Below are 27,500 nucleotides of genomic sequence, written 5' to 3'. Positions count from 1 at the left end.
CATACTCACACACTCGTACTTCACACTCGTACTTCACACACACACACACACACTTCACACACTCGTACCTCGCACACTCGTACTTCACACACTCATACTCACACACTCGCACACTCATACCTTACACACTCACACTTCACACACTCGTACTTCACACACACACACACACTTCACACACTCGTACCTCACACACTCGTACCTCACACACTAACACTTCACACACTCATACCTCACACACTAACACTTCACACACTCATACCTTACACACTAACACTTCACACACTCATACTTCACACACTCATACCTCACACACTAACACTTCACACTCTCATACCTCGCACACTCACACCCTCACACTCACACCCTCACACTCACACCTCGCACCCTCACACTCACACCTCGCACCCTCACACTTCGCACCCTCACACACTCGCAACTACCACACTCACACCTAGCACCCTCACACCTCACACCCTCACACCCTCGCACACTCACACCTCGCACCCTCGCACACTCACACACTCACACCTCGCACCCTCACACTCACACCTAGCACCCTCACACACTCGCACCTACCACACTCACACCTAGCACACTCACACCTCGCACCCTCACACACTCACACCTAGCACCCTCGCACTCACACCCTCATACCTCACACACTCACACCTCACACCTAGCACACTCACACCTAGCACACTCACACCTAGCACACTCACACCTCGCACCCTCACACCTAGCACACTCACACCTAGCACACTCACACCTAGCACACTCACACCTAGCACACTCACACCCTCATACACTCACACCTAGCACACTCACACCTCGCACCCTCACACACTCGCACCTACCACACTCACACCTCAAACACTCACACCTCGCACACTCACACCTCGCACCCTCACACTCACACCTAGCACCCTCACACCTAGCACACTCACACCTAGCACACTCACACCTAGCACACTCACACCTAGCACACTCACACCTAGCACCCTCACACCTAGCACCCTCACACCTAGCACCCTCACACCTAGCACACTCACACCCTCGCACACTCACACCTCGCACTCACACACTCACACTTCACACCCTCACACCTAGCACACTCACACCCTCACACTCACACCTAGCACCCTCACACACTCACACCTCGCACCCTCACACACTCACACCTCGCACACTCACACCTCGCACACTCACACCTCGCACCCTCACACCCTCACACCTAGCACCCTCACACCTAGCACACTCACACCTAGCACACTCACACCTAGCACACTCACACCTAGCACACTCACACCTAGCACACTCACACCTAGCACACTCACACCTAGCACCCTCACACCTAGCACACTCACACCTCGCACACTCACACCTCGCACACTCACACCTCGCACACTCACACCTCGCACACTCACACCTCACACCCTCACACCTAGCACACTCACACCTAGCACCCTCACACCTAGCACCCTCACACCTAGCACACTCACACCTAGCACACTCACACCTAGCACACTCACACCTAGCACACTCACACCTAGCACACTCACACCTAGCACACTCACACCTAGCACCCTCACACCTAGCACACTCACACCTCGCACACTCACACCTCGCACACTCACACCTCGCACACTCACACCTCGCACACTCACACTCACACCTCACACCTAGCACACTCACACCTAGCACACTCACACCTAGCACACTCACACCTAGCACCCTCACACCTAGCACACTCACACCTAGCACCCTCACACCTAGCACCCTCACACCCTCACACCTAGCACCCTCACACCTAGCACACTCACACCTAGCACCCTCACAACCTAACCCTAACCTAACCCTAACCCCACTCACACCCTCACACTCACACCTAGCACCCTCACACTCACACCCTCACACTCACACCTAGCACCCTCGCACACTCACACCTCGCACCCTCACACCTAGCACCCTCACACACTCACACCTCGCACCCTCGCACACTCACACCTCGCACACTCACACCTAGCACACTCACACCTAGCACCCTCACACCTAGCACCCTCACACACTCATACTTCACATACTCACACTTCACACACTCGTACCTCACACACTTGTACCTCGCACACTCACACACTCATACTCACACACTCATACTTCACATACTCACACTTCACACATTCGTACCTCACACACTCGTACCTCGCACACTCACACACTCATACTCACACACTCGTACTTCACATACTGACACTTCAAACACTCACACTTCACATACTCACACTTCACACACTCATACTTCACATACTCACACTTCACACTCTCATACTTCACATACTCACACTTCACACACTCATACTTCACATACTCACACTTCACACACTCATACTTCACATACTCACACTTCACACACTCATACTCACACACTCATACTTCACATACTCACACTTCACACACTCATACTCACACACTCATACTTCACACACTCATACTTCACATACTCATACTTCACACACTCATACTTCACATACTCACACTTCACACACTCATACTTCACATACTCACACTTCACACACTCATACTTCACATACTCACACTTCACACACTCATACTTCACATACTCACACTTCACACACTCATACTTCACATACTCACACTTCACACACTCATACTTCACATACTCACACTTCACACACTCATACTTCACATACTCACACTTCACACACTCATACTCACACACTCATACTTCACATACTCACACTTCACACACTCATACTTCACATACTCACACTTCACACACTCGTACCTCACACACTCACACTCGTACCTCACACACTCACACTCGTACCTCGCACACTCACACTCGTACCTCGCACACTCACACTTCACACACTCACACACTCATACCTTACACACTCATACTTCACACACACTCACACTTCACACACTCGTACTTCACACACACACACACACACACACACACACACACACACACACACACACACACACACACACACACACTCACACACACACTCGTACTTCACACACACACTCATACTCACACACTCGTACTTCACACACACACACACACACACACTTCACACACTCGTACCTCACACACTCGTACCTCACACACTCGTACCTCACACACTCGTACCTCGCACACTCACACTTCGCACACTCGCACACTCGTACCTCGCACACTCGTACCTCGCACACTCACACTTCGCACACTCATACCTTACACACTCATACTTCACACACACACACACACACACACACACACTCACACACTTCACACACTCGTACCTCACACACTCGTACCTCACACACTCGTACCTCACACACTCGTACCTCACACACTCATACACTCGTACCTCGCACACTCACACTTCACACACTCGCACACTCATACCTCACACACTAACACTTCACACACTCATACCTCACACACTAACACTTCACACACTCATACCTTACACACTAACACTTCACACACTCATACCTCACACACTCACACTTCACACACTCATACCTCGCACACTCATACCTCACACACTAACACTTCACACACTCATACCTCACACACTAACACTTCACACACTCATACCTCACACACTAACACTTCACACACTCATACCTCACACACTAACACTTCACACACTCATACCTCACACACTCACACTTCACACACTCATACCTCACACACTCACACTTCACACACTCATACCTCACACACTCACACTTCACACACACGTACCTCACACACTCGTACCTCACACACTCATACCTCACACACTCATACACTCGTACCTCGCACACTCACACTTCACACACTCGCACACTCATACCTCACACACTAACACTTCACACACTCATACCTCACACACTAACACTTCACACACTCATACCTCACATACTAACACTTCACACACTCATACCTTACACACTAACACTTCACACTCTCATACCTCACACACTCACACTTCGCAAACTCGCACACTCACACCTCGCACACTCACACCCTCACACTCACACCTCGCACCCTCACACTCACACCCTCACACTCACACCTCGCACCCTCACACTCACACCCTCACACTCACACCTCGCACCCTCACACTTCGCACCCTCACACTCACACACTTCGCACCCTCATACCTCACACACTCACACCTAGCACACTCACACCTCGCACCCTCACACCTCGCACCCTCACACCTAGCACACTCACACCTCGCACCCTCACACCTCGCACCCTCACACACTCGCACCTACCACACTCACACCTAGCACACTCACACCTAGCACACTCACACCTCTCACCCTCACACTCACACCTAGCACCCTCGCACACTCACACACATTTACACACTCACACCTAGCACCCTCGCACACTCACACCCTCATACCTCACACCCTCACACCCTCACACTCACACCTAGCACCCTCGCACACTCACACCTAGCACCCTCACACACTCACACCTAGCACACTCACACCTCGCACTCGCACACTCACACCTAGCACACTCACACCTCGCACTCGCACACTCACACCTAGCACACTCACACCTAGCACACTCACACCTAGCACACTCACACCTAGCACACTCACACCTCGCACTCGCACACTCACACCTAGCACACTCACACCTCGCACCCTCACACCTAGCACCCTCGCACACTCACACACTCACACTCACACCTCGCACCCTCACACCTAGCACACTCACACCCTCACACTCACACCTAGCACCCTCGCACACTCACACCTCGCACTCGCACACTCACACACTCGCACCTCACACACTCACACTCACACCTCGCACCCTCACACTCACACCCTCACACTCACACCTAGCACCCTCGCACCTCGCACTCGCACACTCACACACTCGCACCTCACACACTCACACTCACACTCACACCTCGCACCCTCACACCTAGCACACTCACACCCTCACACTCACACCTAGCACCCTCACACACTCACACCTAGCACACTCACACCTCGCACTCGCACACTCACACCTCGCACACTCACACCTCGCACTCGCACACTCACACCTAGCACACTCACACCTCGCACCCTCACACCTAGCACCCTCGCACCCTCACACCTAGCACACTCACACCCTCACACTCACACCTAGCACCCTCGCACACTCACACCTCGCACTCGCACACTCACACCTAGCACACTCGCACACTCACACACTCGCACACTCACACCTCGCACTCACACTAATGTAAATAAATAAAAATGTATTCAAAAATCTGCTTCACATTTTCAGCAGTACAGCGGAGCGGCTGTGAGTTGACTCCACACGGTTCTCATGGGCTTTATAAGTCCTAACGTGAAAAAAGCTTTACGTGGTTTAATGTACCTAAACAATGATTACCAAATTTCCCTCTCATATTGCTCCTCATAACCACTGAAAATGGTCAAAAAATCGAACCCAAAGTCCAATTATTATGGACGTTATCTGATATTAAGCGTTTCTGCTTCACATTTTCAGCAGTGCAGCGGAGCAGCTGTGAGTTGACTCCACACGGTTCTCATGGGCGTGAAAAAGCTTTACTGTACGTTCACACCGCCGCCGGCGAGAGCGGCAAAATTCGCTCTCGCCGCCCTGCCACCGACGCCGTAGAAAGATTCGGGGACGCTCTGACATAGATTAGAATGCGTGATTTTTTTCCTCTCAGGCGGAGGACTTCTACATTCCGATTGGTTGCCGCCGAACCGCGTCATAGCTTATTACCATAAAGTTGACTTGATTTCAACTCCTCTCGCCGCTCTCGCCGTCCAAGACGCGCCGCGCCGCCTTCGCCGGAGCTCGCCGCCGGCTCTCATTGAAAATGAATGGCTTCCAGCCACTTTGACGCTCTCGCCGCCGGCGGTGTGAACGCACAGTTACGTGGTTTAATGTACCTAAACAATGATTACCAAATTTCCCTCTCATATTGCTCCTCATAACCACTGAAAATGGTCAAAAAAATCGAAGCCAGAGTCCAATTATTATGGACGTTATCTGATATTAAGCATTTCTGCTTCACATTTTCAGCAGTACAGCGGAGAGGCTGTGAGTTGACTCCACACGGTTCTCATGGGCGTGAAAAAGCTTTACGTGGTTTAATGTACCTAAACAACGATCACCAAATTTCTCTCTCATATTGCTCCTCATGTTTATGAAATGTTATGATATATGTGTGATATGTTTTGTTCATCTGGCTTTAAATGAATAAAAGGTATTTGTTACACACCATGTTTTTATTTTAGTTTTTTTTAGCTCTTTTGTTTGAAATGGAAAAAATCTAGCTGCTATCTAAAAAAAAAAAAGAAAAAAAAAAAAAGGTTCGACTATCAGTCAACTACGGCAAAATCAAACGAATCAGATTCGACTATGAAAATCCTTAGTCGAAAACAGCCCTACTCCACAAAAACTACAGAAATATCTCCACTAACATTCAGAAGCTCTTCCTGACTCTCTCCGTAAGGCTGCACTCGCTACTGGTTATTCTGGGATTCTGGATGAGTGAGATTGGCCTGTTCTGTTATTGCCGGAGTTTCTGAAGCTCGAGTAAAGACTCCGCCCTCTTCTGAATGGAGGCGGAGCTAAACCTCATTTGCATATAAAGAGACACACACAAGGGGCAAATTTGACAAGCTATAATAAATGATCTGGCATTTTGAGCTGATATTTCACAGACACATTCTGGGGACACCATAGATTTATATCACATCTTGTGAAAAGGCAGTCATGTCGTAAGCTTGACGTATCGTTACTTATGCCAATGAAATAAGGTTATGATAGCACTACTGTACAGCGAACTTTGCTGAAAGGTGAGACGTTAGCATCCCTGCATACGTAGCGCCGAACCTCACCTGAGCACCACCGTGAAGTGGTTTCCCTGCAGCTCTCCCAGTTTTAATGGATGTTTCTTGTAGCTGAAGTTTCCCAGCTTCAGGTTCATGAGGCATTTGTTGAGGTGAGATAATCTCTCAGCGCTGATCCTGAGGAGAAACAGAAGAGCAGAATACAGGAGTGTGTCCTGAGCGTTAGGCGGATCTGGCGCTCGGCTTCACTCACTTCAGCACGGCGATCTCCTGCACTGTGATGGCCCTCTTGTCTTTGGTGCCCATGTAGGAGAACATGTTGGGCCTGACCCTGAAACACAGAGACAGGAGTGTGTGTGAGGTCACGTAACGCCAGCGTTCACCAGCTGCAGACTCGTCTCACACACACCTGAGGAACTTGGAGAGGAGGTTGATGGCCTCCATGGTGTCCTTGTTCTCCTTATAGAGAACGAAATGGCAGAAACTGCCACGGTTCTTCGGCCATGAATGCTTTCGAGGGGCTTCAGTGGGAGACAGAGAAGAAGAGAGGATGGACACTAAATGAAAAAGTAATGGAGCACAGACTGAACAACATAAGCTTTTATTAATCGCTTTAAGTTTGAGGAAAACACACATGGTCACTATCACCAGTGCAACAGCTGTGTCAGAGTATTGAGGAATATAATCTACTGTACGAGCTACTGAAGCAGCACCACCTAAAGAATATCATATTTAGAAACCCGCTCAATATTTCTATAGAAGGGTTATGATAACTGAGCTTTTTAGTTTGCACAGCATCTGTCAAATTCACAGTAAAATCCTCTGGAGTTCAATATAATTCAACCACTAATGTGGACTTTAAAGTCCCCATGAAATCAAAATTGACCATATTTACTTTGTTTGCCTAAATTGATCGTTTTGTGGTGAACAATTCATCCATGCAAGTCAATCCACACAAAAAAATGTTTTGGCTTCGTAATCTTTAATCAAAATCTGAAAATGCCCCTCCCCTCTGCTTTGGAGGACCTTCCCTGATGACGTAGGTTTGAGGACTTGGGTTGTGAAACGCTTAACCACTCCCCTCAAACCGTTAGTCTGTTATGAGCAGAGATGGAGAGGAGGAGCGCTAGAGTAAAACCCTGCCCTCTGTTCAATATTCCGTTTCACTGGGAAATACGTCACAACACTGGAGAAAAGTCGTTTGCAACTTCCGGTTCACGGGGACTTTCACATCTTTATAACAGGCATCTTTCAAAGTCGTTCTAATGGAATAAAACATTGACTACTGATTCTGCAAGCCACAAGTGTGTATTAAACCTCAAATATGGAGGAGGAAAGAGTTTTAGATTTATTTTAACCTTTAATCGGAGCATCCTACCTGTCTGAGCACAAACACCAAACATGATTAATATATTAATATCAATATTCCTGCAGTGAAGATAAATCAGGCTGAACAACATCAGTGATAATACTGACTAACTGTGAAAATATCTCCAATAAACCAATTATATAATAACTCTTCTGTAAAATCTTCTCCTGTAGAAGCACTTGAGCGCTCGGTCTGGTTTCACGGTCGATATGATGATCAAACCCGAGTGCTGAATCCAGTACGCGTCTCAAACAGGGTCTCTATAACGTCACGATCATGATCACGCTGTTGTTAATCGCCTCAGTGGCGTCTCTGGGATTGTGATGAGTCTTATAGACTGTTAAAGGAACGAAAGGAAAGCTTTCCTGGCGTCCTGGACTGATGTGGGATTGGCCTTACCTGAGGCGGGTCTGACCTCTGTCCCGCGAGCGAGAGGAGCGTTGGGAGAATAAGACAGCGTTACTCAGGACGCGAGCACACACACGGATGAGAGTTAGCATGCGCGGATGAGTCCGGAATCACCGTTCCGTTTCCATTCAATTCATTCGGAAGATTCAGTTTGTGAAGATAAGCGAGATGCAACACACTCCGCTCATTCCTTGCGTACTGAACGGGAACAGAACTGATCTCACCAGGGCAGAAGCTGCCCGAACAACTGTGATGGAGCATCATGGGATAATCCCATCATCCTCTGGGATCTGTCCTCCTCACATGCACAAACATCAGTCGTGTTTCCATACACTCATGCTCACTCAAGCTCATGCAGGATCATGCAGCGAGTTCAGAGCGCCATCTAGTGTCACAGCAAGTCTCTAACACACACACACACACACATGTTCTGGAGCTGAAACACACACACGTTCTAGAGCTGAAACTACACACATGTTCTGGAGCTGAAACTACACACACGTTCTAGAGCTGAAACACACACACACACACATTCTAAAGCTGAAACTACACACACATGTTCTGGAGCTGAAACTACACACACGTTCTGGAGCTGAAACACACACACGTTCTAGAGCTGAAACTACACACATGTTCTGGAGCTGAAACTACACACACGTTCGGGAGCTGAAACTACACATGTTCTGGAGCTGAAACTACACACACATGTTCTGGAGCTGAAACTACACACACATGTTCTAGAGCTGAAACTACACACATGTTCTAGAGCTGAAACTACACACATGTTCTAGCGCTGAAACTACACATGTTCTGCAGCTGAAACTACACACACATGTTCTAGAGCTGAAACTACACACACATGTTCTGGAGCTGAAACTACACACACATGTTCTGGAGCTGAAACTACACACACATGTTCGGGAGCTGAAACTACACATGTTCTGGAGCTGAAACTACACACACATGTTCTGGAGCTGAAACTACACACACATGTTCTAGAGCTGAAACTACACACATGTTCTAGCGCTGAAACTACACACACATGTTCTAGAGCTGAAACTACACATGTTCTGCAGCTGAAACTACACACATGTTCTGGAGCTGAAACTACACACACATGTTCTGGAGCTGAAACTACACACACATGTTCGGGAGCTGAAACTACACATGTTCTGGAGCTGAAACTACACACACATGTTCTGGAGCTGAAACTACACACACATGTTCTAGAGCTGAAACTACACACATGTTCTAGCGCTGAAACTACACACACATGTTCTAGAGCTGAAACTACACATGTTCTGCAGCTGAAACTACACACATGTTCTGGAGCTGAAACTACACACACATGTTCTGGAGCTGAAACTACACACATGTTCTGGAGCTGAAACTACACACATGTTCTGGAGCTGAAACACACACATGTTCTGGAACTGAAACTACACACACATGTTCTGGAGCTGAAACTACACACATGTTCTGGAGCTGAAACTACACACATGTTCTGGAGCTGAAACTACACACACATGTTCTGGAGCTGAAACTACACACACATGTTCTGGAGCTGAAACACACACACATGTTCTGGAGCTGAAACTACACACACATGTTCTAGAGCTGAAACTACACACACGTTCTAGAGCTGAAACTACACACACATGTTCTGGAGCTGAAACACACACACACACACACACACACACACACACATGTTCTAGAGCTGAAACTACACACATGTTCTGGAGCTGAAACTACACGTTCTAGAGCTAAAACTACACACATATGTTCTGGAGCTGAAACTACACACACGTGTTCTGCAGCTGAAACTACACACACGTGTTCTGGAGCTGAAACTACACACACGTTTTCTGGAGCTGAAACTACACACACATGTTCTGGAGCTGAAACTACACACACATGTTCTGGAGCTGAAACTACACACATGTTCTGGAGCTGAAACTACACACACATGTTCTGGAGCTGAAACTACACACACATGTTCTGGAGCTGAAACTACACACACATGTTCTGGAGCTAAAACTACACACACGTTCTGGAGCTGAAACTACACACACGTTCTGGAGCTGAAACTACACACACATGTTCTGGAGCTGAAACACACATGTTCTGGAGCTGAAACACACACACATGTTCTGGAGCTGAAACACACACACGTTCTGGAGCTGAAACTAAACACATGTTCTGGAGCTGAAACTACACACATGTTCTGGAGCTGAAACTACACACACATGTTCTGGAGCTGAAACTACACACACACATGTTCTAGAGCTGAAACTACACACACACACACATGTTCTAGAGCTGAAACTACACACACGTTCTAGAGCTGAAACTACACACACGTTCTAGAGCTGAAACACACACATGTTCTAGAGCTGAAACTACACACATGTTCTAGAGCTGAAACTACACACACATGTTCTGCAGCTGAAACTACACACACATGTTCTGCAGCTGAAACTACACACACGTGTTCTGGAGCTGAAACTACACACACGTGTTCTGGAGCTGAAACACACACACACACACACGTGTTCTAGAGCTGAAACTACACACGTGTTCTGGAGCTGAAACTACACACACATGTTCTGGAGCTGAAACTACACACACATGTTCTGGAGCTGAAACTACACACACGTTCTGGAGCTGAAACTACACACACACGTTCTGGAGCTGAAACTACACACACACGTTCTGGAGCTGAAACTACACACACACGTTCTGGAGCTGAAACTACACACACACGTTCTGGAGCTGAAACTACACGCATGTTCTGGAGCTGAAACTACACACACATGTTCTGGAGCTGAAACTACACACACGTTCTGGAGCTGAAACTACACACACATGTTCTGGAGCTGAAACTACACACATGTTCTGGAGCTGAAACTACACACACATGTTCTGGAGCTGAAACTACACACACATGTTCTGGAGCTGAAACTACACACATGTTCTGGAGCTGAAACTACACACACATGTTCTAGAGCTGAAACTACACACACATTTTCTGCAGCTGAAACTACACACATGTTCTGGAGCTGAAACTACACACACATGTTCTGGAGCTGAAACTACACACATGTTCTGGAGCTGAAACTACACACACATGTTCTGGAGCTGAAACACACACATGTTCTGGAGCTGAAACTACACACGTTCTAGAGCTGAAACTACACACATGTTCTAGAGCTGAAACTACACACACATGTTCTAGAGCTGAAACTACACACACATGTTCTGGAGCTGAAACACACACACACACACACATGTTCTAGAGCTGAAACTACACACATGTTCTGGAGCTGAAACTACACATGTTCTAGAGCTGAAACTACACACACATGTTCTGGAGCTGAAACTACACATGTTCTGGAGCTGAAACTACACACACATGTTCTGGAGCTGAAACTACACACATGTTCTGGAGCTGAAACTACACACACATGTTCTGGAGCTGAAACACACACATGTTCTGGAGCTGAAACTACACACACATGTTCTAGAGCTGAAACTACACACATGTTCTAGAGCTGAAACTACACACACATGTTCTGGAGCTGAAACTACACACATGTTCTGGAGCTGAAACTACACACATGTTCTGGAGCTGAAACTACACACATGTTCTGGAACTGAAACTACACACATGTTCTGGAACTGAAACTACACACACATGTTCTAGAGCTGAAACTACACACATGTTCTAGAGCTGAAACTACACACACATGTTCTGGAGCAGAAACTACACACACATGTTCTGGAGCTGAAACTACACACACATGTTCTGGAGCTGAAACTACACACATGTTCTGGAACTGAAACTACACACACATGTTCTGGAGCTGAAACTACACACACATGTTCTGGAGCTGAAACTACACACATGTTCTGGAACTGAAACTACACACACATGTTCTGGAGCTGAAACTACACACACATGTTCTGGAGCTGAAACTACACACATGTTCTGGAGCTGAAACTACACACACATGTTCTAGAGCTGAAACTACACACACATTTTCTGCAGCTGAAACTACACACATGTTCTGGAGCTGAAACTACACACACATGTTCTGGAGCTGAAACTACACACATGTTCTGGAGCTGAAACTACACACACATGTTCTGGAGCTGAAACACACACACATATGTTCTGGAGCTGAAACTACACACACATGTTCTAGAGCTGAAACTACACACACATGTTCTGGAGCTGAAACACACACACGTTCTGGAGCTAAAACACACACATGTTCTGGAGCGAGTGTGTACCTGCCAGCGCTCTCTGACCCGCTGCATGATACGCCACAATGAACTTCTTGCCCTCCCGGTCCTCAGTCTTGGTCTCCAGGCCGGGAAACAGCAGCTTCACAGCTCTGTGCAGGAGAGTGCGCTTCTCCTTCGAGTCCTCCTGCACCTGAAGAACATCAGACAGACAGACATCAGACAGACAGACATCAGACAGACAGACATCAGACAGACAGACATCAGACAGACAGAGGGTAATGAGAGCGTGTAGGGTAATGAGTGTAGAGTGCGTGTAGGGTAATGAGAGCGTGTAGGGTAATGAGTGTAGAGTGCGTGTAGGGTAATGAGAGCGTGTAGGGTAATGAGTGTAGAGTGCGTGTAGGGTAATGAGAGAGTGTAGAGTGCGTGTAGGATAATGAGAGCGTGTAGGGTAATGAGTGCGTGTAGGGTAATGAGTGCGTGTAGGGTAATGAGAGCGTGTAGGGTAATGAAAGCGTGTAGGGTAATGAGAGTGTGTAGGGTAATGAGAGCGTGTAGGGTAATGAGAGCGTGTAGGGTAATGAGAGTGTGTAGGGTAATGAGAGTCTGTAGGGTAATGAGAGCCTGTAGGGTAATGAGAGCCTGTAGGGTAATGAGAGCGTGTAGGGTAATGAGAGCGTGTAGGGTAATGAGTGCGTGTAGGGTCATGAGAGTGTGTAGGGTAATGAGTGCGTGTAGGGTAATGAGAGCGTGTAGGGTAATGAGAGCGTGTAGGGTAATGAGTGAGTGTAGAGTGCGTGTAGGGTAATGAGAGCGTGTAGGGTAATGAGAGCGTGTAGGGTAATGAGAGTGTAGGGTAATGAGAGTGTGTAGGGTCATGAGAGTGTGTAGGGTCATGAGAGTGTAGGGTCATGAGAGTGTAGGGTAATGAGTGCGTGTAGGGTAATGAGTGCGTGTAGGGAAATGAGAGCGTGTAGGGTAATGAGAGCGTGTAGGGAAATGAGAGTGTGTAGGGTAATGAGCGTGTAGGGTAATGAGTGCGTGTAGGGAAATGAGAGCGTGTAGGGTAATGAGAGCGTGTAGGGAAATGAGAGTGTGTAGGGTAATGAGCGTGTAGGGTAATGAGAGCGTGTAGGGTAATGAGAGTGTAGGGTAATGAGAGTGTGTAGGGTCATGAGAGTGTAGGGTCATGAGAGTGTAGGGTAATGAGTGCGTGTAGGGTAATGAGTGCGTGTAGGGAAATGAGAGCGTGTAGGGTAATGAGAGCGTGTAGGGAAATGAGAGTGTGTAGGGTAATGAGCGTGTAGGGTAATGAGTGCGTGTAGGGAAATGAGAGCGTGTAGGGTAATGAGAGCGTGTAGGGAAATGAGAGTGTGTAGGGTAATGAGCGTGTAGGGTAATGAGAGCGTGTAGGGTAATGAGAGTGTGTAGGGTAATGAGAGTGTGTAGGGTAATGAGTGCGTGTAGGGTAATGAGAGTGTAGGGTCATGAGAGTGTGTAGGGTAATGAGAGTGTGTAGGGTAATGAGTGTGTGTAGGGTAATGAGAGCGTGTAGGGTAATGAGTGCGTGTAGGGTAATGAGTGCGTGTAGGGTAATGAGTGCGTGTAGGGTAATGAGTGCGTGTAGGGTAATGAGTGTGTGTAGGGTAATGAGAGTGTAGGGTCATGAGAGCGTGTAGGGTAATGAGAGTGTGAGAGTGTGTAGGGTAATGAGAGTGTAGGGTAATGAGTGTGTGTAGGGTAATGAGAGCGTGTAGGGTAATGAGAGCGTGTAGGGTAATGAGAGCGTGTAGAGTAATGAGAGTGTAGGGTAATGAGTGCGTGTAGGTTAATGAGAGTGTAGGGTCATGAGAGTGTGTAGGGTAATGAGTGTGTGTAGGGTAATGAGTGTGTGTAGAGTGCGTGTAGGCTAATGAGAGCGTGTAGGGTAATGAGAGCGTGTAGGGTAATGAGAGTGTGTTGAAAGTGTGTAGGGTAATGAGAGTGTGTAGGGTAATGAGAGTGTGTAGGGTAATGAGAGTGTGTAGGGTAATGAGAGCGTGTAGGGTAATGAGAGCGTGTAGGGTAATGAGAGTGTGTAGGGTAATGAGAGTGTAGGGTAATGAGAGTGTGTAGGGTAATGAGAGTGTGTTGAAAGTGTGTAGGGTAATGAGAGCGTGTAGGGTAATGAGAGCGTGTAGGGTAATGAGAGCGTGTAGGGTAATGAGAGTGTGTAGGGTAATGAGAGTGTGTAGGGTAATGAGAGTGTGTAGGGTAATGAGAGCGTGTAGGGTAATGAGAGCGTGTAGGGTAATGAGAGTGTGTAGGGTAATGAGAGTGTGTAGGGTAATGAGTGTGTGTAGGGTAATGAGAGTGTGTAGGGTAATGAGAGTGTGTAGGGTAATGAGCGTGTAGGGTAATGAGAGCGTGTAGGGTAATGAGAGCGTGTAGGGTAATGAGAGTGTGTAGGGTAATGAGAGTGTGTAGGGTAATGAGTGTGTGTAGGGTAATGAGAGTGTGTAGGGTAATGAGAGCGTGTAGGGTAATGAGAGCGTGTAGGGTAATGAGAGTGTAGGGTAATGAGAGCGTGTAGGGTAATGAGTGTGTGTAGGGTAATGAGAGTGTGTAGGGTAATGAGAGTGTGTAGGGTAATGAGAGCGTGTAGGGTAATGAGAGCGTGTAGGGTAATGAGAGCGTGTAGAGTAATGAGAGTGTGGGGTAATGAGAGTGTGGGGTAATGAGTGCGTGTAGGGTAATGAGTGCGTGTAGGGTAATGAGTGTGTAGGGTAATGAGTGTGTAGGGTAATGAGAGCGTGTAGGGTAATGAGAGCGTGTAGGGTAATGAGAGCGTGTAGGGTAATGAGAGCGTGTAGGGTAATGAGAGTGTGTAGGGTAATGAGAGTGTGTAGGGTAATGAGAGTGTGTAGGGTAATGAGTGCGTGTAGGGTAATGAGAGTGTAGGGTAATGAGAGTGTAGGGTAATGAGAGTGTGTAGGGTAATGAGAGTGTGTAGGGTAATGAGTGTGTAGGGTAATGAGTGTGTAGGGTAATGAGTGTGTAGGGTAATGAGAGTGTGTAGGGTAATGAGAGTGTGTAGGGTAATGAGAGTGTAGGGTAATGAGTGTGTAGGGTAATGAGAGTGTGTAGGTTAATGAGAGTGTAGGGTAATGAGAGTGTGTAGGGTAATGAGAGTGTGTAGGGTAATGAGTGTGTGTAGGGTAATGAGTGTGTAGGGTAATGAGAGTGTGTAGGGTAATGAGAGTGTGTAGGGTAATGAGAGTGTGTAGGGTAATGAGAGTGTAGGGTAATGAGTGTGTAGGGTAATGAGAGCGTGTAGGGTAATGAGAGCGTGTAGGGTAATGAGAGTGTGTAGGGTAATGAGAGTGTGTTGAAAGTGTGTAGGGTAATGAGAGCGTGTAGGGTAATGAGAGTGTGTAGGGTAATGAGAGTGTGTAGGGTAATGAGAGTGTGTAGGGTAATGAGTGTGTGTAGGGTAATGAGTGTGTGTAGGGTAATGAGAGTGTGTAGGGTAATGAGAGCGTGTAGGGTAATGAGAGTGTGTAGGGTAATGAGAGTGTGTAGGGTAATGAGAGTGTAGGGTAATGAGAGCGTGTAGGGTAATGAGAGTGTGTAGGGTAATGAGAGTGTGTAGGGTAATGAGTGTGTAGGGTAATGAGAGTGTGTAGGGTAATGAGAGTGTGTAGGGTAATGAGAGTGTAGGGTAATGAGTGTGTAGGGTAATGAGAGCGTGTAGGGTAATGAGAGTGTGTAGGGTAATGAGAGTGTGTTGAAAGTGTGTAGGGTAATGAGAGCGTGTAGGGTAATGAGAGTGTGTAGGGTAATGAGAGTGTGTAGGGTAATGAGAGTGTGTAGGGTAATGAGTGTGTGTAGGGTAATGAGTGTGTGTAGGGTAATGAGAGTGTAGGGTAATGAGAGCGTGTAGGGTAATGAGAGTGTGTAGGGTAATGAGAGTGTGTAGGGTAATGAGAGTGTGTAGGGTAATGAGAGTGTGTAGGGTAATGAGAGTGTGTAGGGTAATGAGAGTGTGTAGGGTAATGAGAGCGTGTAGGGTAATGAGAGTGTGGGGTAATGAGAGTGTGGGGTAATGAGTGCGTGTAGGGTAATGAGTGTGTAGGGTAATGAGAGTGTGTAGGGTAATGAGTGTGTGTAGGGTAATGAGTGCGTGTAGGTTAATGAGAGTGTAGGGTAATGAGAGTGTGTAGGGTAATGAGAGTGTGTAGGGTAATGAGAGTGTGTAGGGTAATGAGAGTGTGTAGGGTAATGAGAGTGTGTAGGGTAATGAGTGCGTGTAGGGTAATGAGAGTGTAGGGTAATGAGAGCGTGTAGAGTAATGAGTGTGTGTAGGGTAATGAGAGCGTGTAGGGTAATGAGAGTGTGGGGTAATGAGAGTGTGGGGTAATGAGTGCGTGTAGGGTAATGAGTGTGTAGGGTAATGAGAGTGTGTAGGGTAATGAGAGTGTGGGGTAATGAGTGCGTGTAGGGTAATGAGTGTGTAGGGTAATGAGAGTGTGTAGGGTAATGAGAGTGTGTAGGGTAATGAGTGTGTAGGGTAATGAGAGTGTGTAGGGTAATGAGAGTGTGTAGGGTAATGAGAGTGTAGGGTAATGAGTGTGTAGGGTAATGAGTGTGTAGGGTAATGAGAGTGTGTAGGTTAATGAGAGTGTAGGGTAATGAGAGTGTGTAGGGTAATGAGAGTGTGTAGGGTAATGAGAGTGTGTAGGGTAATGAGTGTGTAGGGTAATGAGAGTGTGTAGGGTAATGAGAGTGTGTAGGGTAATGAGAGTGTGTAGGGTAATGAGAGTGTAGGGTAATGAGAGTGTAGGGTAATGAGTGTGTAGGGTAATGAGAGTGTGTAGGGTAATGAGAGCGTGTAGGGTAATGAGAGTGTGTAGGGTAATGAGAGTGTGTTGAAAGTGTGTAGGGTAATGAGAGCGTGTAGGGTAATGAGAGTGTGTAGGGTAATGAGAGTGTGTAGGGTAATGAGTGTGTGTAGGGTAATGAGAGTGTGTAGGGTAATGAGTGTGTGTAGGGTAATGAGTGTGTGTAGGGTAATGAGAGTGTGTAGGGTAATGAGAGCGTGTAGGGTAATGAGAGTGTGTAGGGTAATGAGAGTGTGTAGGGTAATGAGAGTGTGTAGGGTAATGAGAGTGTGTAGGGTAATGAGAGCGTGTAGGGTAATGAGAGTGTGGGGTAATGAGAGTGTGGGGTAATGAGTGCGTGTAGGGTAATGAGTGTGTAGGGTAATGAGTGTGTAGGGTAATGAGAGTGTGTAGGGTAATGAGTGTGTGTAGGGTAATGAGAGTGTGTAGGGTAATGAGAGCGTGTAGGGTAATGAGAGTGTAGGGTAATGAGAGTGTGTAGGGTAATGAGAGCGTGTAGGGTAATGAGAGTGTAGGGTAATGAGAGTGTGTAGGGTAATGAGTGCGTGTAGGGTAATGAGAGTGTAGGGTAATGAGAGTGTAGGGTAATGAGAGCGTGTAGGGTAATGAGAGTGTGTAGGGTAATGAGAGTGTAGGGTAATGAGAGAGTGTAGGGTAATGAGAGTGTGTAGGGCAGGGGTGTCAAACTCATTTTGGTCTGGGGGCCGCATACAGCTTAATCTGATCTCAAGGGGGCCAGACCAGTAAACTCATAGCAAAATTACATAGAACTAACAATAAGTCCACTTTTTTTCTTTGTATTAGTGCAAAGAAGTAAATTATAAAAATCTTTATATTAAATGAATTGTCCTTTTACAAAATATATTATGAACAACCTAATTAGTATGTGCAATTTCAACAACACTATTACTCAGTTTAACATTTATTTAAGTGCATTATGCATAAAAGCTGATCACAGTTATTGTACAATGTCGCAAAACATTTAGTCACAGTTTTGTGGAACTTAAAAACACTGTCCTGCATGTTAACATAAATCAAACATCAAAAGAAATTATTTAAAATCCATTTTCAAATTCTGGGAAGCAATTCTGAACACATGAATTGACTCCACACAATTAAAATCTTAAGTGGCAGCTGTTTTAAAAAGAAAATCTTTGTAAAATTTGCAAATTTATACATAAGTAGGCTATGTAAGTTTTTTTAAAACAGAGTTTTTTTTTTTTTTTTAAAGTAAACATATTTACTTTATCAATTTGCCCCTGAAACTTGGCATCTTTTAGCCTGCACAAGTGCATCAATATCGGGCATCATGTCCTGAGTAGCAGCCAATTTTAGAATCTCATTTAAGTGCTTATGTGTGAGCTTTGAGCGCAGCTTCGTTTTATTAATGTTCATTACTGAGAAAACTTGCTCACAAAGGTAGGTGGTCCCAAACATGCACAACATTTTTGCAGCCAGTGCAGTTAATTTAGGATAGCCTGGCAGGAGATACTGATAAAAAGTGTCCAAGCCCACAGAGGCAAATTTGTCCTTCAATTCTACATCACACTGCAAATCAATTATTTCAAGTTGCATGTCAACGGGCACATCAGAAGCTCTGACTGTGAATGGTGAGCGAAAAATTGCGAATTCTGTCTCGAGTTCGCTAAAGACCTGAAATCGTTTCTCAAACTCCCTCAGCAACCCTGAAATCTTGTCTTTGTACTGTCTCACGTCAGGATTAACGCTTGCTGCGCACACATCTCTTAGACAGGGAAAATGAGCAGGGTCACCGCTTGCCATCTGCGTCTCCCATAATGTGAGCTTTAACTTGAATGAACGTATGCTGTCATAATACTGTGTAACAATTTTTTTGCGTCCTTGCAACATTTTGTTCAGATTATTCAAGTGCTCTGTAATATCAACCATAAATGCAAGGTCCTGCAGCCATAGTGGGCACTGTAATTCCTTAACAGGTTTACCTTTTCCCTCCATGAAATGTCCGATTTCCCCACGTAGATCAAAGAAGCGCTTCAGCACAGTACCTCTGCTTAACCATCTTACTTCAGTGTGGTATGGCAGACCATGGGTAATGTTACAGTCACTGAGAAGGCTGTCAAACTGACGATGATTGAGACCTCTGGCTCGGATGAAATTAACAGTTCGGACAACCACCTCCATGACGTGATCCATTTTTAACGACTTGCAGCATAATGCCTCCTGATGCAAAATGCAATGAAATGTCCAAAAATCACCCCCTCCATTTGCGGCTTGTACTTTCTCTCTGAACTTTGTCACAACACCTGCCTTTTTCCCGATCATTGACGGCGCACCATCTGTAGCCAGGCTTACGGCGCGGGACCAGTCCGCCCCGACTCTGTCCAGCGCTCCAACGACGGAGCGGAAAATGTCCTCCGCTGTTGTGGTGTCGGTCATTGGCACCAACTCAAGAAACTCCTCTGTGATTGTCAAAGTCTCGTCAACTCCACGAATGAATATGGCCAGTTGAGCGACATCCGTAATATCAGTACTCTCATCAATTGCAACAGAAAATGCCAGAAATGACTCCACTTTGCGTTTCAGTTGGCTGTCCAAATCTACCGATAGTTCCGAAATCCTGTCTGCCACGGTATTTCTCGTCAAGCTAATATTGGCAAAAGCTTGTCGCTTCTCAGGACACACAATTTCGGCAGCCTTCAGCATGCAATTTTTAACGAACTCCCCCTCACAGTACGGCTTTGATGCTAATGCGATTTCGCTAGCAATTAGATAGCTGGCTTTCACTGCAGCATCACTGACCTCTCGGCTCCGGGTGAAAACAGATTGCTGTTTCCTCAGACCCAGCAACATTTCATTTACCTTCTGTCTTCTCAGTTCTCCGTGCAAGCTGTTGTATTTTTCGCCATGGTGAGTTTCATAGTGGCGCCGAATATTATATTCCTTAAGCACCGAAACTTGCTGCGTGCACACCAGGCACACGGGTTTCCCATTCACCTCCGTGAACATATAGGAAGAGGTCCATTTTTCTTGAAAAATCCGACACTCTGTGTCCACTTTTCTCTTTTTTTTTGACAAAGACATTTCGCTGATGAGTGTGCCAGGGCCAATATAAAAGCGGGTAAACTGATAGAACAAAACACCACTCAGACCCTGAAGCTCAGTGCTGCCATCTGCTGTTTGTTCCGCCGAAAATGAAAATTATTTTTTTCATATTGCAGATTTATCCCCCGGGCCGTACTGAACTCCCTGGCGGGCCGGTTCCGGCCCGCGGGCCGTATGTTTGACACCCCTGGTGTAGGGTAATGAGAGTGTGTGTAGGGTAATGAGAGTGTGTAGGGTAATGAGAGTGTGTAGGGTAATGAGTGCGTGTAGGGTAATGAGTGCGTGTAGGGTAATGAGAGTGTGTAGGGTAATGAGAGTGTGTAGGGTAATGAGAGTGTGTAGGGTAATGAGAGTGTGTAGGGTAATGAGTGCGTGTAGGGTAATGAGTGCGTGTAGGGTAATGAGAGTGTAGGGTAATGAGAGTGTGTAGGGTAATGAGAGTGTGTAGGGTAATGAGAGTGTAGGGTAATGAGAGTGTGTAGGGTAATGAGAGTGTGTAGGGTAATGAGAGTGTGTAGGGTAATGAGAGTGTGTAGGGTAATGAGAGTGTGTAGGGTAATGAGAGTGTGTAGGGTAATGAGAGTGTGTAGGGTAATGAGTGTGTAGGGTAATGAGAGTGTGTAGGGTAATGAGAGTGTGTAGGGTAATGAGAGTGTAGGGTAATGAGTGTGTAGGGTAATGAGTGTGTGTAGGGTAATGAGAGTGTGTAGGGTAATGAGAGTGTGTAGGGTAATGAGAGTGTAGGGTAATGAGTGTGTAGGGTAATGAGTGTGTGTAGGGTAATGAGAGTGTGTAGGGTAATGAGAGCGTGTAGGGTAATGAGAGTGTAGGGTAATGAGAGTGTAGGGTAATGAGAGTGTGTAGGGTAATGAGAGTGTGTAGGGTAATGAGAGTGTGTAGGGTAATGAGAGTGTGTGTAGGGTAATGAGAGCGTGTAGGGTCATGAGAGTGTAGGGTCATGAGAGTGTGTAGGGTAATGAGAGCGTGTAGGGTAATGAGAGTGTGTAGGGTAATGAGTGTGTGTAGGGTAATGAGTGTGTAGGGTAATGAGAGTGTGTAGGGTAATGAGAGTGTGTAGGGTAATGAGAGTGTGTAGGGTAATGAGAGTGTGTAGGGTAATGAGAGTGTGTAGGGTAATGAGAGTGTGTGTAGGGTAATGAGAGTGTAGGGTAATGAGAGCGTGTAGGGTCATGAGAGTGTGTAGGGTAATGAGAGCGTGTAGGGTAATGAGAGTGTGTAGGGTAATGAGAGTGTGTAGGGTAATGAGTGTGTAGGGTAATGAGTGTGTAGGGTAATGAGAGTGTGTAGGGTAATGAGAGCGTGTAGGGTAATGAGAGCGTGTAGGGTAATGAGAGCGTGTAGGGTAATGAGAGCGTGTAGGGTAATGAGAGCGTGTAGGGTAATGAGAGCGTGTAGGGTAATGAGAGCGTGTAGGGTAATGAGAGCGTGTAGGGTAATGAGAGCGTGTAGGGTAATGAGAGCGTGTAGGGTAATGAGAGCGTGTAGGGTAATGAGAGTGTAGGGTAATGAGAGCGTGTAGGGTAATGAGAGTGTGTAGGGTAATGAGAGTGTGTAGGGTAATGAGAGTGTAGGGTAATGAGAGCGTGTAGGGTAATGAGAGCGTGTAGGGTAATGAGAGCGTGTAGGGTAATGAGAGCGTGTAGGGTAATGAGAGTGTGTGTAGGGTAATGAGAGTGTAGGGTAATGAGAGCGTGTAGGGTCATGAGAGTGTAGGGTCATGAGAGTGTGTAGGGTAATGAGAGTGTGTAGGGTAATGAGAGTGTGTAGGGTAATGAGTGTGTAGGGTAATGAGTGTGTAGGGTAATGAGAGCGTGTAGGGTAATGAGAGTGTAGGGTAATGAGAGCGTGTAGGGTAATGAGAGTGTGTAGGGTAATGAGAGTGTGTAGGGTAATGAGTGTGTGTAGGGTAATGAGAGTGTAGGGTAATGAGTGCGTGTAGGGTAATGAGAGTGTAGGGTAATGAGAGTGTGTAGGGTAATGAGTGTGTAGGGTAATGAGAGCGTGTAGGGTCATGAGAGCGTGTAGGGTAATGAGAGCGTGTAGGGTAATGAGAGTGTGTAGGGTAATGAGTGTGTAGGGTAATGAGTGTGTAGGGTAATGAGAGCGTGTAGGGTAATGAGAGTGTAGGGTAATGAGAGTGTAGGGTAATGAGAGCGTGTAGGGTAATGAGAGTGTGTAGGGTAATGAGAGTGTGTAGGGTAATGAGAGTGTAGGGTAATGAGAGCGTGTAGGGTAATGAGAGCGTGTAGGGTAATGAGAGCGTGTAGGGTAATGAGAGCGTGTAGGGTAATGAGAGCGTGTAGGGTAATGAGAGCGTGTAGGGTAATGAGAGTGTAGGGTAATGAGAGCGTGTAGGGTAATGAGAGTGTGTAGGGTAATGAGAGTGTGTAGGGTAATGAGAGTGTAGGGTAATGAGAGCGTGTAGGGTAATGAGAGCGTGTAGGGTAATGAGAGTGTGTAGGGTAATGAGAGTGTGTGTAGGGTAATGAGAGTGTAGGGTAATGAGAGCGTGTAGGGTCATGAGAGTGTAGGGTCATGAGAGTGTGTAGGGTAATGAGAGCGTGTAGGGTAATGAGAGTGTGTAGGGTAATGAGTGTGTAGGGTAATGAGTGTGTAGGGTAATGAGAGCGTGTAGGGTAATGAGAGTGTGTAGGGTAATGAGAGTGTGTAGGGTAATGAGAGCGTGTAGGGTAATGAGAGCGTGTAGGGTAATGAGAGCGTGTAGGGTAATGAGAGCGTGTAGGGTAATGAGAGCGTGTAGGGTAATGAGAGCGTGTAGGGTAATGAGAGCGTGTAGGGTAATGAGAGCGTGTAGGGTAATGAGAGCGTGTAGGGTAATGAGAGTGTGTAGGGTAATGAGAGTGTAGGGTAATGAGAGCGTGTAGGGTAATGAGAGCGTGTAGGGTAATGAGAGCGTGTAGGGTAATGAGAGCGTGTAGGGTAATGAGAGTGTGTGTAGGGTAATGAGAGTGTAGGGTAATGAGAGCGTGTAGGGTCATGAGAGTGTAGGGTCATGAGAGTGTGTAGGGTAATGAGAGCGTGTAGGGTAATGAGTGTGTAGGGTAATGAGTGTGTAGGGTAATGAGAGCGTGTAGGGTAATGAGAGTGTAGGGTAATGAGAGCGTGTAGGGTAATGAGAGTGTGTAGGGTAATGAGAGTGTGTAGGGTAATGAGAGCGTGTAGGGTAATGAGAGCGTGTAGGGTAATGAGAGCGTGTAGGGTAATGAGAGCGTGTAGGGTAATGAGAGCGTGTAGGGTAATGAGAGCGTGTAGGGTAATGAGAGCGTGTAGGGTAATGAGAGTGTAGGGTAATGAGAGCGTGTAGGGTAATGAGAGCGTGTAGGGTAATGAGAGCGTGTAGGGTAATGAGAGCGTGTAGGGTAATGAGAGTGTAGGGTAATGAGAGCGTGTAGGGTAATGAGAGTGTGTAGGGTAATGAGAGTGTGTAGGGTAATGAGAGTGTAGGGTAATGAGAGCGTGTAGGGTAATGAGAGCGTGTAGGGTAATGAGAGTGTGTAGGGTAATGAGAGTGTGTGTAGGGTAATGAGAGTGTAGGGTAATGAGAGCGTGTAGGGTAATGAGAGTGTAGGGTAATGAGAGTGTGTAGGGTAATGAGAGTGTAGGGTAATGAGAGTGTGTAGGGTAATGAGAGTGTGTAGGGTAATGAGAGCGTGTAGGGTAATGAGAGTGTAGGGTAATGAGAGTGTGTAGGGTAATGAGAGTGTGTAGGGTAATGAGAGTGTGTAGGGTAATGAGAGTGTGTAGGGTAATGAGAGCGTGTAGGGTAATGAGAGTGTAGGGTAATGAGAGCGTGTAGGGTAATGAGAGTGTGTAGGGTAATGAGAGTGTGTAGGGTAATGAGAGCGTGTAGGGTAATGAGAGTGTGTAGGGTAATGAGAGTGTGTAGGGTAATGAGAGCGTGTAGGGTAATGAGAGTGTAGGGTAATGAGAGTGTGTAGGGTAATGAGAGTGTGTAGGGTAATGAGAGTGTGTAGGGTAATGAGAGTGTGTAGGGTAATGAGAGCGTGTAGGGTAATGAGAGTGTAGGGTAATGAGAGCGTGTAGGGTAATGAGAGTGTGTAGGGTAATGAGAGTGTGTAGGGTAATGAGAGCGTGTAGGGTAATGAGAGCGTGTAGGGTAATGAGAGCGTGTAGGGTAATGAGAGTGTAGGGTAATGAGAGTGTAGGGTAATGAGAGCGTGTAGTGTAATGAGAGTGTAGGGTAATGAGAGTGTGTAGGGTAATGAGAGCGTGTAGGGTAATGAGAGTGTAGGGTAATGAGAGTGTGTAGGGTAATGAGAGCGTGTAGGGTAATGAGAGTGTGTAGGGTAATGAGAGTGTGTAGGGTAATGAGAGTGTGTAGGGTAATGAGAGTGTGTAGGGTAATGAGAGTGTGTAGGGTAATGAGAGCGTGTAGGGTAATGAGAGCGTGTAGGGTAATGAGAGCGTGTAGGGTAATGAGAGTGTGTAGGGTAATGAGAGCGTGTAGTGTAATGAGAGTGTAGGGTAATGAGAGTGTGTAGGGTAATGAGAGCGTGTAGGGTAATGAGAGTGTAGGGTAATGAGAGTGTGTAGGGTAATGAGAGTGTAGGGTAATGAGAGTGTAGGGTAATGAGAGTGTGTAGGGTAATGAGAGTGTGTAGGGTAATGAGAGTGTAGGGTAATGAGAGTGTGTAGGGTAATGAGAGCGTGTAGGGTAATGAGAGTGTAGGGTAATGAGAGTGTGTAGGGTAATGAGAGCGTGTAGGGTAATGAGAGCGTGTAGGGTAATGAGAGTGTAGGGTAATGAGAGTGTGTAGGGTAATGAGAGCGTGTAGGGTAATGAGAGCGTGTAGTGTAATGAGAGTGTAGGGTAATGAGAGTGTGTAGGGTAATGAGAGTGTGTAGGGTAATGAGAGTGTAGGGTAATGAGAGTGTGTAGGGTAATGAGAGCGTGTAGGGTAATGAGAGCGTGTAGGGTAATGAGAGTGTAGGGTAATGAGAGTGTGTAGGGTAATGAGAGCGTGTAGGGTAATGAGAGCGTGTAGGGTAATGAGAGTGTAGGGTAATGAGAGTGTGTAGGGTAATGAGAGTGTGTAGGGTAATGAGAGTGTAGGGTAATGAGAGTGTAGGGTAATGAGAGCGTGTAGGGTAATGAGAGCGTGTAGGGTAATGAGAGTGTAGGGTAATGAGAGTGTGTAGGGTAATGAGAGCGTGTAGGGTAATGAGAGCGTGTAGGGTAATGAGAGTGTAGGGTAATGAGAGTGTGTAGGGTAATGAGAGTGTGTAGGGTAATGAGAGTGTAGGGTAATGAGAGTGTGTAGGGTAATGAGAGCGTGTAGGGTAATGAGAGCGTGTAGGGTAATGAGAGTGTAGGGTAATGAGAGTGTGTAGGGTAATGAGAGCGTGTAGTGTAATGAGAGTGTAGGGTAATGAGAGTGTGTAGGGTAATGAGAGTGTGTAGGGTAATGAGAGCGTGTAGGGTAATGAGAGCGTGTAGGGTAATGAGAGTGTAGGGTAATGAGAGTGTGTAGGGTAATGAGAGCGTGTAGTGTAATGAGAGTGTAGGGTAATGAGAGTGTGTAGGGTAATGAGAGCGTGTAGGGTAATGAGAGTGTAGGGTAATGAGAGTGTGTAGGGTAATGAGAGCGTGTAGGGTAATGAGAGTGTAGGGTAATGAGAGTGTGTAGGGTAATGAGAGTGTGGGGTAATGAGTGCGTGTAGGGTAATGAGAGCGTGTAGGGTAATGAGAGCGTGTAGGGTAATGAGAGTGTAGGGTAATGAGAGTGTGTAGGGTAATGAGAGCGTGTAGTGTAATGAGAGTGTAGGGTAATGAGAGTGTGTAGGGTAATGAGAGCGTGTAGGGTAATGAGAGTGTAGGGTAATGAGAGTGTGTAGGGTAATGAGAGCGTGTAGTGTAATGAGAGTGTAGGGTAATGAGAGCGTGTAGGGTAATGAGAGTGTGTAGGGTAATGAGAGCGTGTAGGGTAATGAGAGTGTAGGGTAATGAGAGTGTGTAGGGTAATGAGAGCGTGTAGGGTAATGAGAGCGTGTAGGGTAATGAGAGCGTGTAGGGTAATGAGAGTGTGTAGGGTAATGAGTGTGTAGGGTAATGAGAGCGTGTAGGGTAATGAGAGTGTGTAGGGTAATGAGAGTGTGTAGGGTAATGAGAGTGTGTAGGTTAATGAGAGTGTAGGGTAATGAGAGCGTGTAGGGTAATGAGAGTGTGTAGGGTAATGAGAGTGTAGGGTAATGAGAGTGTGTAGGGTAATGAGAGTGTGTAGGGTAATGAGAGCGTGTAGGGTAATGAGAGTGTGTAGGGTAATGAGTGTGTGTAGGGTAATGAGTGTGTGTAGGGTAATGAGAGCGTGTAGGGTAATGAGAGTGTGTAGGGTAATGAGAGTGTGTAGGGTAATGAGAGTGTAGGGTAATGAGAGCGTGTAGGGTAATGAGAGTGTAGGGTAATGAGAGCGTGTAGGGTAATGAGAGTGTAGGGTAATGAGAGTGTGTAGGGTAATGAGAGCGTGTAGTGTAATGAGAGTGTAGGGTAATAAGGTAATGTGTACCTCGATGGCCACGGTTCCCTCTTTGTTCTTGAAGAGCTGGAGCTCCGTCAGCTTCTGCTTCTGCTCTTCTGTCAGAGTCTGACACTCGGCCGAACTGAGATCCGGAGAGGG

The 27,500-nt window shown here is 46.7% G+C and overlaps 1 protein-coding gene across 1 annotated transcript in view; it reads right to left on the bottom strand.

Moving 5' to 3' along the window:
- pus7 (pseudouridine synthase 7) overlaps window positions 1–27,500 on the bottom strand; it is a 76,930-nt gene that overhangs the window by 47,584 nt on the left and 1,846 nt on the right. Inside the window, exons 4-8 of the mRNA XM_079859805.1 lie at window positions 27,390–27,500; window positions 12,908–13,052; window positions 7,247–7,358; window positions 7,091–7,168; window positions 6,886–7,014 (exon numbers count right to left, since the gene is read on the bottom strand). The exon at window positions 27,390–27,500 is cut by the window's right edge and continues 3 nt beyond it. Of these exons, the coding sequence (XP_079715931.1) occupies window positions 6,886–7,014; window positions 7,091–7,168; window positions 7,247–7,358; window positions 12,908–13,052; window positions 27,390–27,500 (575 nt within the window). The remainder of the gene's footprint in view (window positions 1–6,885; window positions 7,015–7,090; window positions 7,169–7,246; window positions 7,359–12,907; window positions 13,053–27,389) is intronic.

This window comes from Squalius cephalus, assembly GCF_949319135.1.
Source record: "Squalius cephalus genome assembly, chromosome: 23".
Classification (NCBI taxonomy): Eukaryota; Metazoa; Chordata; class Actinopteri; order Cypriniformes; family Leuciscidae; genus Squalius; species Squalius cephalus.
The sequence above is the reverse complement of the archived record's forward strand: the minus strand, read 5'-3'. Positions and strand labels throughout refer to the sequence as shown.